At 39.0% G+C, this 18,286-nt stretch overlaps 1 protein-coding gene across 3 annotated transcripts in view; it reads left to right on the forward strand.

The window, feature by feature from the left end:
* Window positions 1-7,533: 7,533 nt before the first annotated feature.
* The window catches only part of Calx (sodium/calcium exchanger 3), a 730,262-nt gene continuing 719,509 nt past the window's right edge, over window positions 7,534-18,286 (forward strand). The window contains exon 1 of one of the 3 annotated variants that reach the window (XM_069815499.1): window positions 7,534-9,528. In XM_069815499.1, coding sequence (XP_069671600.1) covers window positions 7,817-9,528 — 1,712 coding nt within the window. In that variant the 5' untranslated portion in view covers window positions 7,534-7,816. The remainder of the gene's footprint in view (window positions 9,529-18,286) is intronic. The other 2 variants (XM_069815498.1, XM_069815497.1) reach the window with 2 other exon arrangements.

Genomic DNA, 18,286 nt, shown 5'->3' on the forward strand with positions numbered 1-18,286 from the left:
TAATAACAAGCATTTCCCATAATTAGTTTGCGTTTAATTTCCTCCCGAGTGTCATTTATATTTGCTACTGTTTCTCCAAGGTATTTGAACTTTTCCACCTTTTCAAAGGATATATTTCCAATTTTTATATTTCCATTCGTACTATGTTCTGGTAACGAGACATAATGATATACTTTGTCTTTTCGGGATTTATTTCCAAACCTATCTCTTTACTTGCCTCAAGTAAAATTTCCGTGTTTTATCTAATCGTTTGTGGATTTTCTACTAACATTTTCATGTCATCCACATAGATAAGCAACTGATGTAACTCGTTCAATTCCAAACCCTCTCTGTTTACTTAGACTTTCCTAATGGCACATTTTAGAGTAAAGTTAAAAAGTAAAGGTGGATAGTGCATCTCCTTGCTTTAGCCCGCAGTGAATTGGAAAAGCATCAGATAGAAACTGACCTATATTCCGACTTAACCTAGAAATTTTAAATCGAAAATGTCTCATTCGTCATTATCGGTGGTCTGTTGGTCATCGTGCTGGCCGTTCGATCCAAGGCTTACTGATTAAATCAGCAGAGAGCGAAGGATTTTATAGTGCGATAAATTCCTTCGCATGGCTTTCTCCAGAAGAACAATAAAACTGTGAGTTCCTTATCGTAGATATGCGCCACTTAAAACAACCTTTTCTATGGCAAAGGGGCCCAGCAAGCTTTGTCAGGCATTTCTCGCCCATGTTGAATTTCGAAATTGAATAACCTCTGCAGATGAAATCGTCAATAAAACGTTGCTGTTGCTGCTGCAGATGATATTGCTATTGCTACTGCTGTCAGGACACTTTCATCTTGTACTTTACGCAAAATGTGAAATATACGCCTGTACCACAAATATCATATGAATGATTCACAATAACTTCCAAAGCAAGGCAAAAATTTAGCTTGGTCACATATAATATTAAATTTTACAGTTTTAACATTATACTGCTTGAAACGTTGCGGAAAACTTCATATTTCAGTACTTATTAGTAACTGTTAACATAAAAGTGAGAAGAAACATTACTGAAGTTTTTTCTTTATTATAATAGCTTCCACTGTACCCAGAAAAAAAACCATTTATGAAAGAAAAGTACAACAGTTTGCAACAGATGTCAGGCAACTTCACAATGTGTGTGTTGTTTTCGTTGTGTTAAAACAGAATGTGCATTCTACCTTCTTTCTCTACGTTAAGCAAGAAAACGTTATTTTTAGCCAGAGGTCTGCACTATCCAAGCGGAAACCTAATTCCTTATTGTAACAGAAAATCTGATGCTGTATTTAGCAGAGATTCCAGTTAAGCTATTGGAAATAAATATTACAGTAGTTCAGACTATTGCGTGAAGTCTAGGCACATATGTATCTGAAGTCACATGCTGTAATGTTATATACCTTGAATAAATATCACAATGTAAGTATTAGCTTTTGAAGAAGAGTTTTTCCTGATTTCTTACTATTTATAGTTCGCACAAATATAAAATGTATCAATAATATATTTCATTAGGAAGGGGAAATTAATTTTATAACTAGAAACATTATTTCCTTCCCAATAAGAACTTATGACCAAGGCTTATCATTTTATAACTATGCGTTCATTTTTTTCTTTATAGTAGGACTAACATTAATTTACAAGTCTATATTTCATGCATTCGTAAAGTTAAATGTCGATAAAGTATTGTAAACCGAAGTAGAGTAAATTCTTAATGACTCTTACTAAAATATACAGTATGTAATCAAATCCAACGTTTACCACATTATCAGAAAATCACGGAACAAAAACAGATAATCTTAATACGAGATAGTCTGAAAGGTCTGAAGTCTTTGCTCCCCTTCGTTTCTTAATATTCAACCATTATATTAGATTACTTTTGTTGTGAATAGGCCTAGAGGTACAATTCATGAGAAAATTTAACATTTTTAGTGTAACATTTTTAGCCACTAACGGCTGAAAATGCCAAAGCGTACGTGTGCTGCCGTCTGTCGAGTCTTGCGTAATATAGGCTAATTGCAAATGAATGAACTGTGTTACATATGTATTTCAGTTACAGGTCTCGCAAGCAGAGAATACCGACGGAAGGAATGCGAATGAAACAATGCGATAAGGAAGAGCTGGAGACAGGAAAGGTCACGAGATAGCTTGAATGATAATCATGAGTAGAGTCAGAAGAGAAATGACCTCGATAGAATCAGTCTTGCGTTGTGATAGTTACATTACGACTTTAGTTTGTTCCATTAACTTATATGTGAATACGTGTCTTGTATCGCACGGTATATTTCATTCGTAAACATATATTGCGTGTGTAATTAGCTTAGAATTTTTCTCTTGCTACATTTTTTATTTCCACAGCGATGTCCTCATTTTTTAATCTTCTTGGAAGAGACAGTATTTCCATCGGCTCGCACCTCTCCTCCCTCGGCGTGCCTACATACACACGTTAAAACAGACAGCAACGCCACCATTGCTTTTCGGTAATCGTTCCTTGCGCAAGCTAAACTATAAATCAATATTAACTATAATCAGCAAAGAACGTCAATAAGATCATGTATTGTGCAAGGAAGCATAATAACATATTTCAGACACAAACATTTCTATAGGCTATTAGGAACATATTTGGGTAGAAGATAAAAGGTCATGGAGGCCCACAGGGTGGCGGGTGGTTAAGGTTCCCACCTATGCAGACAGTCGGAACTAATGGCAGTGAGAATGTCAGCAATACGTGGCCACCGCGTTTACCCCCAAGGAAATACTTCTGGTACTCATTTCTGTTAGAGGCTGAAAAAATTCAAGGACTGTAGTGCAGCCGATAAAGAAAATTCATGATCTCCATCGGAGATCAAACCGCTACCTCCCTGATTGAAGCGTTAGACCTTAACCGCGACGCTACTTCGCACCTCTGCACCTTTGTGGATGTAAAATAAAGTAATATATGTGGTATTTATATTTTTATATTTATAAAATAAAACTTCAATCAAATTAATGTCTTAACTAAAATCATACAATAAATATATTAAGAAATAAAAAAGTATCGGCTATCCGGTGACAAAAAATTACGAAATTCGGAACAGTAATATAAAGATGCATTTATGCTATCACCAGGATTATGTGAATTCCCGTGTCACTTTTTTAATGGGTTATAATTATAACGACATCCTATCAACTGCGTGGGTACCCAGTTCCTGTGAAATTGGTGAAAATAGCATGGTATTTGACACGATAAATTCAAGAATTCGTCGATATAGGCCTATGCACCTTATAGTTGCAGAAAACGTCAAAAGAAATATATAAACAAACACGGTTCGGACATAAATTAGATGAACTTAAAATATCTAGAAAGAAATATACAACAAAATTATGTCGAGGGGATTATATTGCTTTCCTAAAGAGGGTACAACATATTTCATCTTGAAAGTTACAATTTACAGTTATCATATATGAAAATTTCACGTCTGGTGAGGGGTAGAATGGTGTATTATAAAACGGCGTGATTTGCTGTAGTATGGGACAGTTTAGACTTGGGTTATGTTAGGTCAGATTAGGTTGGATGTGTATTTCGGATCACTGCACGTACATCCCACCTGTAGCCCTTTCATCCATATAATATTCCCTCCAGAGTCCGTAGATGGCTCCATTTCCGGGAGGGAGTATCGGCCTTCTGTGGTCACGTGACTGTGCCCATTGCGAGGATGTGTCACCTTGCATGAGTCCCACTGGACATTTAACTTTTTCAGTTTTATCAAAATGGGAACTTCAGGGAAGAAAAACCTAGGGTAGATGGGTAAAATAACACACAAGAACAATATTGAAAGTACATGTAGAACAATACAATTTTTATAAGCTAGAGAGTGTTATATTTTTAAGAAAGTCACGTCGGAAATGCTTCTTCGCAATTTTTAACAAGAAAGTTCTTACAAGAAGCTTGCAGCAAAATTATACTGTAAACAAAGAACGACGTTTCATTACACTTTCTTCATCTTCAGTAATTCTGAAGTATAGGCCATTTGTTATCTCGTAAAACTTACTTGAGCATAAGGGGAAGAAGAAAGTGGACAGAGAAGCTTCTCTCCCTCGCTACTCTTCCACTTGTAGCTAGCTAGCTCACTAATCCCCATCATAAGGTTCTTACTCTGAGATACGGTACACCCATCCATTTTGTTCAACGAGATAACGAATGACCTATCAGTTCGGCCTTCATTTATCGAAACCTTTTCTTTTCGTCTTCTTTTATTGTTTCTGAATAGACCTAAAGCAATATGCTTCTGAAGTCTCTTTTCATTAATTCTATTTACAGGTTCCAGCAGTTGTTTTACATAAAATTGTCTGTTTTACTGTTTACACTCTATATTTTCTTTCCACTTCACATAGGTTACTTAATTACATTCTTAATCTCTCTCTTCTTGTAACAGTTCTGATCTTAAAAATCTTGTTCTCTGGATGTAGTAGGCTACATCTTTTCGTGTCATTGTTCATATTTCTCTTTCATAAAGTATTATCGCCTTGCCTGGAGGCAGTCGCGCTGCCACAGAGCTAACTCGGTGGATGCATTAATTTATGTAAGTTGATGCAAAACCTCAAACATCAACAACTTCATTTACGCGACAACATGACAACGTTCGAATCGTACCGGAGTTCCACTTCAGAAGCTTTATTCTGATTACTTACATATATTAGCATTCTATTTTTTGTACTCGTATATATTTTATTTTAAATGTGCATTAGTTAGTTCCTTATGTTACAGAACCCAGCCCAAGGATTCGAAATACTTTACTTCAGCCGTGGCGAAAAGGCCATGGTGCGCCGAGCCACTGTGTAAGCTGCAACGTGCATAGCACCTATGGAGGGAGGCGGACAACCGAAGGGGAAGTTAATGTTTAGGACGTGTAACGAAGAAAGAAATGAACAAGAAAACATAGGACACATTATCACAACCTAAAATTAACTGTCTTCAGAATGTCTCTGCAACAAAGTTTCAAAATCAAGAATTATGTCACTTACTGCCAATCGTAGTTGATTACGAAGGTATTTGTCGGTCAGTCGTGATCTAAATTTGATTTTTACTATTTTCATTGTTAAAAATAATTTTTCACAAACGTAAGTTACAGCGAACATGGCTTCAACAGAGCAAGCGAAAGAACGAAGCTTCAAATATATATATATTTTTTTCCAAAGATTTGAAAAGTTCAATATCTGTCAAGTCCTTACATCTAGCTTTCATTTAACGTCACATTGTAAATCTGTGAGTTTAAATTGAAAATCTAACCGCATTATTCGTACATCTGCTGTAAAAGAATCGACGTACAGAGATGATAATGATAATGATGATAATAATAATAATAATAATAACACTTAACCTTTTAATGTTTCATCAGTAACATGTAGTAACTTATAGTGCCGTTTTATGTTATACAACCGTTTTCCTAGTAATATTTGTGAACAAATCATACATTTAATATTTTCATCATATTGTAAGCAAAAGAATGCATCCTCCCATCCTACTTGAAACTTTCGTTTTTGTAGAGGTACATGGTTTTGAGAGAGATATTGCGACGATACGCCACTCGCAGGTCCGAGACAAATACAAATAGAACGGAGTTTGACTCTAGTGATTGAGAAGGTGGGGGTTGTAGGTAGGAAGCGAGAGAAAAGCACTGCGAGCCACAATGTGCTCGTGAGTCGCATTTTCGCCGCGACTGCTTTACTTGATCAGTCGAATTATGAATTCTGATTGACAATGCACCTATTATATAAACATATATATATATATATATATATATATATATATATATATATATATATATATATATACACATATGTCCATGGAATTAAATTACTTTCGTTCGTTTAGATCGTTTTATATATTTCTTCTTCTTCTTCTTCTTCTTCTCCTTCTTCTTCTTCCAGGGATTAAACCTTATTCGTTCTTTCCGGCTCCAATTATTAAAGCTGTTGTATCCATCACTTTCGTGGACGTCCTTGGTCTCTTTTGCCTTCTCTCCGTCGATAGATTAAACTTCTCCAAGCCATTATATTAGTATCCATTCTACAGACATGTTCATACCATTGTTTTGTATATTTGAAATGTTATATTTAATTAATAGCATATTTTAGCCCTATATTCACTGTCTGTTACAATGAACTAATATAATGTGAAGAGAGATAGTAGATTTTAAAATAATGTTCTTTCAGTTAAAAATAATAAAAAAGTTCAGAAAAGTTTTAATATACTACACTATACAAAATGAAACATCAACAGAACCAAAATAACTTTAAAATGCTCTACTTGAGGCATGAAGGTTACATTCCGCCCAAATCCGAAGGCTTCACTTCGAAATTTTAGAGCTGTGGTAGCACAAAAAATAGAATTCTTGGAAACTGCGCTACGGTGAGGACATGGGGACAAGTTAATTGTCGTTTGTATTAGCCACATGTGGAGCCCGGCACGAGCAATGTGTTTACATTCTCTTGGTACAGAGTCTCACCCGCTTAATTACCATCTCCTCTGACACATTCGGTCACTGAGGCGACGTCTGACGTCACGTGGCAGACAAATGAAGCGAGCTCCCCGCTTCGTACAGCTCCTCTGCCAAAACTCCCAAGAGTCGGGTGTACAGCGTGCAGGAACGTCGAATTCCCAGACCACGAGTTAGTTTATTTTTGCTATTACAATGATTTTTGGACTAGCCCTGGCCGGGAGCGGCATAGGAAGGAAGAGAGGAAGTTGCTGTGTCCCCGTTCGTGATGTCAGACCGCACGCCCGCGGAATGCCAACTCGCTAGGCCCTCTATTCAACGTCGCAGATTCTTGCATAGATCACAAATAGTTTATTTCTGTTACAAGGCTCGGCGCTTCTTGTAAAACTCTTTTCCTTCAAGAAGTTATAGGACAGAGAATAAATCGAGGGGGTTCAGTCGCACTTCACCCGTATACGAGCGCAACTTGACATGATTTAATTGGTGCTCTTAGCGACGCAGCACGTCTGTGCGAGATTGACGACGTCGTCCCGGCTTTAATCGGTTCGAGCAACAGAATGGGAGTGGTTTCCGATAATAATGGGGATATAATTAGACACGTAGGTGCTTGGCCTTCCAAGTGTGCGGAGGGGGAACTAGGCATTGTAGTGTTTGTTTCCTTTTAGTGCTTGCCAAATGTTAAATGAGGTTCTACGGTATAAAATGGTATTGTATTTAAAAAAAGTTTTGAAATGTCTATTTCTCTGTTACGTTTTCATGTGTGAAATGAGTTAGTTTTGATTGAATTTTGTTTAAAAGCCTTGAGTTCTTATTTCATTTATATACATGAACCAGTAATTAAGACTGAAATAATTAGAGGAAGCAGTGAATTAAATAAGATTATAATTAAGTAAAGGAACCCGAGAAATCTCTCCCACTTCTTGAGTTTCGCGTATGTCGTCACATACTGCTCGTAACTGCGGGGTCCCGCCCGCCGTCGGCTGCTCCTATTTAAGACTACGGGAGGAAACCGCCGAACTACGGTGACGGCATTACCGGACTGTTCCATCCCGTCCGCCGCGCGGAGGGTGACGTGATTAAGACCAGCAAGCGCTATCTGAAGAAATGCGAGCATTGATCAGTAGCGTGTTGTTCATGCCGGCGAGCACCTGGGGTCTATGGCGGCTGGCGACGGTGGCGGCGGGCTAAGTTGAGAGGACTTGCGCGGTCTCACTCGCTCGCTCGCGCGCTGCGAGGTGGGGTTTGGCTCCGACTTCAGTAGCCGCCGGACTAGCGAGCGCGCCTGTCGGCTCGGGATCATGTTGTGACGTGTACTCCGCGCTTGTGAACCATGGCGGCGGTGTTGCTGCTCGTGCTGGGACTAGCCGCGGAGTTCTCCGAGGTCTCCAGTTACTCAAATGAGACAAAAGTGTGCGAGCCCGGACTCCTCCTTCCCGTATGGACGCCCATCGACAACCTCAGCATCGGGGACCGGCTGGCGAGAGGACTTGTTTACTTCTCCGCCATGCTGTACCTGTTCATCGGAGTGTCCATCATTTCCGACCGCTTTATGGCGGCCATCGAAGTTATCACTTCTCAGGAGAAGGAGATAACCGTGCGAAAGAAGAACGGTGAGACTCAGATTTTAGTGGTGCGAGTGTGGAATGAGACTGTGGCCAACTTGACTCTCATGGCCCTCGGGTCTTCCGCCCCGGAGATCCTGCTCTCCATTATTGAAATCTACGCCAAGGACTTCAATGCCGGTGATTTGGGCCCCGGAACCATCGTCGGTTCGGCGGCCTACAATCTATTCGTTATCATCGCCATCTGTGTCAGTGTCATCCCCGAAGGTGAGGTTCGAAAGATCAAGCATTTGCGAGTATTTTTTGTGACGGCGACCTGGTCGGTCTTCGCCTATGTATGGCTGTACCTCATCTTGTCTGTCTTCTCGGTGGGCGTAGTCGAGGTCTGGGAAGGCGTGCTCACCTTTCTATTCTTCCCGGCCACAGTACTAACGGCCTATATCGCCGACCGAAGACTCCTCATCTACAAATACCTGCACAAGAACTACAGGATGAACAGGCGAGGCGTGATCGTGCAGACGGAGGGCGACGTGGAGATGGTCAATAAGGCCAATCACGTCGACGGCGGGCTCAAGTCTCTGGAGGACGAGGCCCAGAGCGAAGAGGTGCGCGAGTTCGAGCATAATAGAAGGGAGTACATCAACACCCTGCGCGACCTCAGGAAGAAATACCCGGCCATGGACCTGGAGCAGCTGGAGGTCATGGCGCAGGAAGAGGTGCTTAACAAGGGACCCAAAAGCCGAGCCTTCTACCGCATCCAGGCCACGCGCAAGATGGTGGGCGGCGGCAACATCATGAAGAAGATCCAGGAGCGCGCCCAGAGCGACCTGTCCGAGGTGAAGGCGCAACTCCAGCGCGAGGAGGATGCCGGCACCAAGGTGTACTTCGACCCCGGCCACTACACCGTCATGGAGAACGTGGGCGACTTCGAGGTGCGGGTGGTGCGGGAAGGCGGCGACGTGAACCAGGTCCTCATGGTGGACTACGCCACCGAGGACGGCTCGGCCAACGCCGGTTCCGATTATGTCGGCGTACGCGGAACCCTGATCTTCCGCCCAGGAGAGACCGTGCAGACGTTCCGCGTGCAAGTGATCGACGACGACGTATTTGAGGAGGACGAGCACTTCTACGTGCGCCTCAGCAACCTGAGGACGGGGCAGTCCAACGGGGACGCCGCCCCGCCGCCCACCAGGCGCCTGTCCTCGAAGCCCTTGCCGCCGCCACCGGCGCCGCAGCTGGTGAGCCCCTCGCTGGCCACCGTCATGATCCTGGACGACGACCACGGAGGAGTGTTCGGCTTCCCCGAGAAGGACGTGGAGCTAGTGGAGTCCGTGGGGCAGTACGAGCTGAAGGTGGTGCGATGCAGCGGCGCCCGAGGACGCGTCGCCGTGTCCTACACCACGGAGGACGGCACGGCCAAGGCCGGCAAGGAGTACGAGGCCGCCGAGGGAGAGCTCATCTTCGAGAACAACGAATCGGAGTAAGTGGTGCAGCAGTGAGCGTGCAGTGGCTGGATAAATCTTAGCTAATGTGAAGTATTCCGTTACACAACCTCGTGTCTTGCATGATGTGAAAGCATTCATTTACCTACTATTTAGTTTATTTATATTGACAACGCCTTTTAAAATTACTCTACTAGGAAGCGTGACTATTACAGTACGAAGTGGTGGACTGCGATTTCCTAATATTTATTTGTTTATTATATATTAAATTACGAATGTAATCAACATCGTTGAAATTACATTTTTTTTAATTATAGAAAGTGCTGGAATGTGATTTACTATCGCATATTTATGTATTTAATTGCGGTTTTTCAATTACGATTCTACTGTTAAAAGTCGTTATAATGACATGATGACATAATGGCAGGGCAGTGATGGATGACGATTCTGTTTTAGATTTATTTTTAATTTATTTTATGCTTCATTAGGACGTATTTTTAAAATATGAAACCATTAAACTTAGTTGGGATGACGTAACTATTATAATAGGATAGTGCCGCCCGAATTAGATTTTCTGTTATTGATTTATTTAATGTAGGTCTACACTAACGTATTAGTTTATATTACGAAACAAAAGTTTTTTCATATAATTCGTTTAGAGTTGGACAGTGACACAATGAGATTTATAAGATAAAAAGGAACAAAACGAAACTATGCATTCCAACAGTGTTCTCCCATTCAACCCTCAAAATACTGAGTGGAATCTATGTTGATTCAAAGAGAAAGCCTAAACCCTTTCAATTTGAAGTTTGAAATCATTTTTGTATGTATTCGAATAAGTCGTGTAATAATGAAAAATACAAAAGTAAAGTTTTGATATTTCCGTCTTTTACTTATTTATTAAAATGTCAACAAAGTCATTTTTGCTAATTCATCTTACTACACGTGAACGTTTTCGCCCCTTGTTATGGGCATCATCAGACAACTGTGTAGATATCTATATATATGGTGAATAAATCAATATTACATATTGCAAGAGTTTAACCGAATTTTACAAACTTTAAAATTTAAAAACCTTTAAAAATTTTTTTAAAAAGCTTCCGAATTGGAAAGTAAAGATAAATTAATTAACAAAATTACATATAAAATTGTTTTAAAATATGCATATTTGATAATATCATAATAAAATTGTCTATGACAGATAATAAAGTGACCACCTATAGATTGTTCCATATTCATAACTGCGCAAAATACACAATTAATAATCTACCCATAACATAGTGAAGCATGTTTTTCGTAAAATTTATTATCTACCATAGACAATTTTAGTATGATATTATTAAATATGCACATTTTAAAACAATTTTATATGTAATTTTGTTAATTAATTATCTTTACTTTTCAATTCTAAAGCTTTTTAAAAAGTTTTTAAACGTTTATAAATTTTAAAGTTTGTAAAATTTGGTTAAACTCTTGCAATATGTAATATTGATTTATTCACCATATATATAGATATCTACACAGTTGTCTGATGATGCCTTTAACAAGGGGCTAAAACGTTCGTGTAATAAGATGCATTAGCAAAAATAACTTTGCTGACATTTTAATAAATAAGTCAAAGACGGAAATATCAAACTTTACTTTTGTATTTTTCAGTTTATGTTAGGTACGGTGCGTATTATTGATATTAAATGCTGTACATTTCAAGTACCACACTAAGGTCATAGATATTTATCGGTTGTCAATGTCATGTCCATGTTATTTTAGGCATCTTCGGGTAAGTTGAACACACTTCCGTTGTCATCCGGGTACATCTGCTTTTCATTGATGATTTTCAACAATCATGGAAGATTTAGGTTGAAATAATTGTTCTATCCTAATACAAAACAATCCAAATTTTTTCTTTGAATATTAATTACACATTAGTGTGCTCGTGTAGTGTAGATCAATAAAAGTCAAAATATGATCGTAGGATAAATTCCATTAGGGACATGAAAACACTTTCAATAGACAGGTTCCTTAGTTGTACCTGCCAATTAACGATCATATGTTAGGACTCATGCTTGGGCAATGCGATACCGACTCCAACCTATACCAACACGACATAACTTAGCTATAAGACTGACCGTGCTGGAAGTGTAATTCGAGTTCAAGGCCGTTAGCTTCGAACAGCTTTAATTCTGTGCCTCGTATATTAGCTTGATACACATCAAAATGAATTAATACTATTCTTGAACTTCTGTCGTACTATCTGAAATGGGAAAGAAAGTGTGGCACAGCGTTGTTATTGCTTACAATAGAAGAATATTTTGAAAAATTATGTAGACTGTTAATAGGTGATGGATAAATGGATGTAATACAGCTGCAAAATGAAACAAACCTATTCTTCGCACTTGGAGACCATTCTTACGGGCACATTATACAGGGACATCATTTTATTTTTACTAACATTTCTAATATTAACCTGGCTATACCTTTGGATTAACGGTTGAAAACCGGAAACACCGTTTGCTACCCCCTTCCATGACTGAATTTCGATGATACTGGCGTAAAATACAAACAAATCACTTTACTAGTTATAGGAGGGAAGAAAAGTAGTTCCTCCATTTATGTAAACTAGGAAATATCGCGATTTTGAGTTTGATAATTTTCATTATGTTTCTGTTTAATCAAAATATAGTACTGTATTAACAATAAGTGTTTCTACTCACGAATTGAGCTATCCATTTGGACGTATTCATTATGCAGTGTATAGTATACTGTCTACAGCACATTAGCGTACAATATAGAGAATGAAGTTAAAATGAAAAATAATCATAATATGGATATTTAAACACATTTTTGAGAATGGTGGCCGTTCATTTTGATACAGGCTTCAGTTCTTCTGTGCATATTATCGCGCACTATATACTATTATACCTAATTCCAATTAACAGTTTCGTCCTTCAACCCATTTTGATATAATTCTGTACCTACTCTATAAAGGCGTACCTTACGTACTGTAAATTCAATCTTCACTTCTGCCCGATCCGAAAAGACATGCTATCTATTGTCCGTCTAAGTGATTATGTAGCAGGTCGTAGAAAGGAGGTAAATCACGTGACAGTTAATTATTTAACGACGCCTTTTTATTTTAGTTATTTTAAACAGTTGTATAAGTAATATTACGTCAATTCCTAACAAAAATTAATGTTTCCAGAAAAGAGCTAAGACAGCAGCCACTAGCCTTTACAGACAGACGAGTAGAAGCGGGTGGGGGAAAACAGGATGCGACGTAGGCAACCGGATGACAGTACCTGTGCGAAAATATGATTCAATATTGGAAGCTCGTCACTGGAAAACGCGAACATATTTCTGGAACGTACTATACTCACGAACTCAGTACTGCTTACTATGACCGCATACGCGGCCTTGGTTCTTTGTGAAGGACGGTTGGACGTTTACTATTAGAGGAAGTGGGAGTGAAGTACATTCAAAAATACAAGTACAATAAAAATTGAAGTAAAAATAAAATTATGTCCCTCTACTATGTTCAGAATTTGGTATAGACGTTGCAATACATATTGCTTGAAACTACCTCATTCTGGTGCAGATTCTTTTGCGTGCCAATTCGAAGAAAATTGTGAACATGATTTTATCGCTCTTAATCCACCCCTACTATCGGAAATAAACCAGCCACAAGATTTTAACCACTGCAATGTTTGAATAGGATAAAGACAACCAAGACATTAGAAAATTCGCTTAATTTCATATGAAGAATACAGTGGAAAAACCTGATAGGTCACGTTTTACTGTTTTTATAGGAGAGCAAGTTAAAAGTTTCAAGACTCATTATATTATTTTGTGCGAGATCGTGCGTATTTGCTTGTTTTCCGCACAGAACCAATACGCGGTAAGTGTGAAATACCACATTCAGTATTCCCAACGTAACACACATAACAATTTCCCTCTTCTTACCGCGTAAGCGCGACATTCATTTTACTGCCTTAGGCTTTTAACATATTATTTTTAGAGACGTTTAACATAGTAATAATTATAAATTGGAAACTTACCACTGCAATTTCACCTAAATTGCACTGTTAATAATTATTGTTTTTAAATATTTGCAAAAATTAAGTAAAGTCTACTACTCCACGAAAACTATTGTATTCCTGATACAAGTAACATTAAGGAAGCCGTGGAAAAATCAACAAGACTCCAGATGCCGATGTTATTACTGCAATATGTTATATAAATAATATTGTTAAAATATTAAAATGAAAAATAAATCATTACATAACCTTACCGTTTGTTTTAAGTTCGCATTTATAGACTGGGGGGAAAAAAAGACAGACGTATATCACGGCCTGCTGGAGTATAGATATTTTTGTTTTCTAAAGTTGCCGTCATTAAACAGAAACCAAGATGGAGATTTCATTGCAACTAATTAGAAATTCGTCTTTCAGGTATGTAATAAACGATCTTCGCACAAAATAATGTACGATACACGAGCGGCATGTTTGTTTTCATGTTCTCGGAAATTAAAAAAGCTCAACTACGTTTCGCTTTTTCAATCTTTTCCTCGAACATGAAAACGTCAACATACCGCTCTTGTAACGTGTATTACTATTGTCTTTGAGTAATAATATTTATAATTCTTTCAAATTTTTTTGGTTTAATGAGGTTATTCTGTACAGTTAAACTACACAGAACTACATAACCTGAGCTATTACATGACACCTAAACATATAATCGATAATTTTGGACTTACCAATACTTTTTTTCCCCTGTGCTCTTCATATGAAATACTAATCGCAAGAACTGTGCTAAAGAGGTTAAAAATGAAGGGGTGGGAGTGTAGGACAGCGAATATTTTTATAACAAGGTGTAACAAACACGATAGAGCGAACATCGTTGAATATCGAACTTCGCCATACTCGACGAAATTGAACCGAACATAGCTCCTGTATGCACAACGCTAGTAAATGTCATACTGCGGAGGAAGATATAGCCTAGTTGACAGGAGAAACGCAAGTAATCTGAAAAAATGTCACAATACTGTATTTTTCTACTATAATTACGAATTTGACTCGCACTCGTGACAATTATTTTCGGTCGGTTTTAATCCTGAGTATAAAAAATAATAGTCCCGCGCCGTGGCGTCGTGGTCTAAGGCATCCTGCCTAGGACTCGCGGTACGGAATGCGCTCTGGTTCTAATCCCCATGGGGGAAGAAATTTTCTCATGAAATTTCGGCCAGTGTATGGCACTGGTGCCCACCCAGCATCGTGATGCGCTTGGGGAGCTACGATAGGTAGCGAAAATCCGGTTTCGCAAACCAGGTATAACGTTTGGGGGGGATCATCGTGCTAACCACACTATACCTCCATTCTGGTTGGATGATCGTCCACCCCTGCTTCGGCATGTGGACGTGAGGCCATCAGCCGGCTGGTCGGTCTTGGCTCTTCATAGGCTGTAGCGCCATGGATTTACTTTTTATAAATAACAGACATTAGTAATTATTGTGGGTGCCTGCTGTATAAAACTTTAGTCTCTAGATTCCATCTACTTGATTTATTGTTCCGATGACAAAACTTATTACGAATTTTAGAGCGCGATAACAGTGGAAAAAGGAGTTATTACTAGGAAACATAGACCTACTCCAACATTGTCTTCGCTCACCATTCATTTTTCGTGCAGTCTTTGACATTTGATTTCCGTTATAAAGCTGACATCCGACGCTGTAGCTATTCGGCAAAGAGCACAATGAAGGAAATATACAGGGTGTATGGGGTATAAGTGCCATCCTTTTCACAGTCTTCGGGGGCGGTCTATAGGATCAAAAAATGTCCATACAACATAGGGTCAAAACTTGATAGTTTTCCCCCCCCAAAAAATTCTCTTCTTATTTTATTTGCGTTATACTGCTTACATCGTTAGTAAAATTACGAAAACAATTGCATCAGTAAGTACATCTAGCAAAGAGTTAATATTAGTTTAAAAAAAGTATTTGCCTATTCTATTACGTTTTCGTGAAATTAAATAAAAATGGATGCTTAAATTTGTTAATATTCTGGTGTGAGAGAAGTGGCAACGTGTTCAGCAGGCAGTATTCTGCACAGACTTGAGTACGAGTCAGCTGAGTTCATGCTCCCTGTCCATAAGTCTATTGCAGAGTGGATGACAGTTCAGTACAGGGTATTCGATGAACAACTTACTATGTCATTTACAGTTTAGGAATATCATATGTTATTAATTTATGGAGAAAGTCGTAATTCAAGTGGAATAGATTTTACGGGAGGAGGGCACTATTGAACTAATACTCAAGCTAGACGCCTTCCCAAACTCTCACCGGCTAGCTACACTAAGGTTCGCTGCATACCCAGGTTTTGAGCAGGTATCACCCCACCATCGTCCCTAGGTCAGACCCCTCCGTGCATCACAAACCGGCGATCGGAGAATGCTATGAAATTGTGGCGGAATAGAGAAATGGTGACGGAATGATGTAGATGTCTAATATTGGGGAAAATCCCAACTCTAACCTTGTTCGTCACTATGGAGTTTTCAATGAAAAATTGCAGATCTGACCGGGACTCGAACCCGGATGGCCTGCGTGACAAACCGAAGGTCTGACCACTCAGCCACCGCGGGGTATGTTGAATTACTCACTCTACATAAACATATTGTCGCCTCGGGGAGGTCGGTGTGCATTCTCTTCTCGTTATGTGTAAAATAGTACTTAGAGTGGTAGTGGCTATCCATCGTTTCGATCTGTAAATTCCGTCGCCATATTTTAGACGGATAAGAGCAATCGCGGCCAACTCCCCATAAATATCAGGGCTAATACAGAACGGTAGCATTAAAACTCATAAACATGTGCTCCACTACAGAGAAACGAGCTCATTTTAAGCGCTGATAGTAAACCCTGCCAATAAACCACAATATTTTATTATTTTCAATACATTATGTCCTGACCTAGTCGCAGTTTATCTAGCTGATGGAGTTCCACCACAGGGATCGGACTTCAAACCCCGGAAGGTACTGTTGTATATTGTGTTTAAATTTGCGGTGCAGGTTATTTCGGACTTCTACTTCTGTTTCTGTAGTATAAACCAGACCTGAAACATACCGTTCAAGGGCAGGTTGTAGACCAGGGATTCTCAACCTTTTGAAGATTGTGATAACCGCCACATGTTATATTAAGTGAGGGAACACCATGAAATGATATAGGCATATATGAATACATAAATAAAATGAATAAACAAAATAGACAAAGAGTCCACATCTGTGGAGTAACGGTTAGCGCGTCTGGCCGCGAAACCAGGTGGCCCGGGTTCGATTCCCGATGGGGGCAAGTTACCTGGTTGAGGTTTTTTCCGGGGTATTTCCTCAACCCAATATGATCAAATGCTGGGTAACTTTCGGTGCTGGATCCCGGACTCATTTCACCGGCATTATCACCTTTATCACATTCAGACGCAAAATAACTTTAGATATTGTTAAAGCGTCATAAAATAATTTTTACGTCTAGCTAGCAGTGCATGATTCTGTACAGATTGTTGTGCAATTTACTGCGGAATCCCGGCCATTATCACTCAGCTGAGTGCGCTCCTAGTATAGTGGCAGTTGACTTGAAATATAAATGTCAAAGTATATGACCAACTTGGAGTCAGGCCACAAAGGGAAACACTGTAGGAGGAGAGTTCGATTCGGTGCTGTGGTTTGGATTCGGCGTAGCTCAGTGTTCAGAGCGCTTGGTACGTAGAACCAAGGACCCGGGTTCGATCCCCGGCGCCGGAGCGAATTTTACTTCTCAAATATTAATTGTCGTAAAATAACCTACTAAAATAAAATAAAAATAAATAAACAAACAAAGAAACACATTTTTGAAACACTAACCAGTATAATGAATTTTACTCACAATTTCAGTGATGTCCAAGGAGAAGTCGCTTGTAGCTACACGTAAACATTCCTGCAGATGTGAATTAGTTAATCGTGATCGTGATTTTTTCTTGAGGAATTTCATTTAGTGAGAAAGTTTTTTTTTCCACATAGATTGTCTCGAACATAGCCAGACATTTGAGAGAAACACTCCGTAATATTTGGAGCCTTTTTGTATCTTCTGCTCCCCAAAGACTATGATTTGTCCTTTTAAAACAAATATTCCAGAGCTGAAAAGGACTGCAGATCTATTACTTCAAGTTCCTCACGCGCAGCTATATTATTCTCTTGAATAACCTTGATTTCTCTGTTTGCGTCCACATTGAATTGAAAGGGATTATGCACCATGAAACACGAGAAGTTCTATCAGGCCTGTAAGATATTATATATTCTGTGTAGAAACCTTTGACTTCATCCGGTATGAATAGCAAAGTCTTCTTAAAGTCTCCATTTTTTTATATTAATTGGTAGTCTCGAGTTAAGCTAGGTTTGTTGGCAGTTCAAATGGTAAATTTTCATCACAAACTAAACAGAGAAAGATTAAAAATAAAAGTTCTTGGAGATTTGTTTTACTTATTTTACATTTATTACGTTAATTACGCATTATTTACGCGTATTTTACTGTAAAGTAAATAACATTTTTTTACGCGTGAAGTCCCAACCCTCGCTCCGACATACACAAATCATCAAGATTCAGGACTGATTACTTTATTAAATCATACTGGATTATTTCTGAATGTTTCTCATGGATCAATCCTTGCGAACGTACATTCGTTGGCCATCTGGCCATCCGTAATCAAAATAAGCTGTGTTGATAGCTTTGATGACCTTCGAGAAACTACAAACGCAACTGAATTCTTCCATAGCACACTAAAC

Source organism: Periplaneta americana, chromosome 17 (assembly GCF_040183065.1).
Source record: "Periplaneta americana isolate PAMFEO1 chromosome 17, P.americana_PAMFEO1_priV1, whole genome shotgun sequence".
In the NCBI taxonomy this organism is placed as follows: Eukaryota; Metazoa; Arthropoda; class Insecta; order Blattodea; family Blattidae; genus Periplaneta; species Periplaneta americana.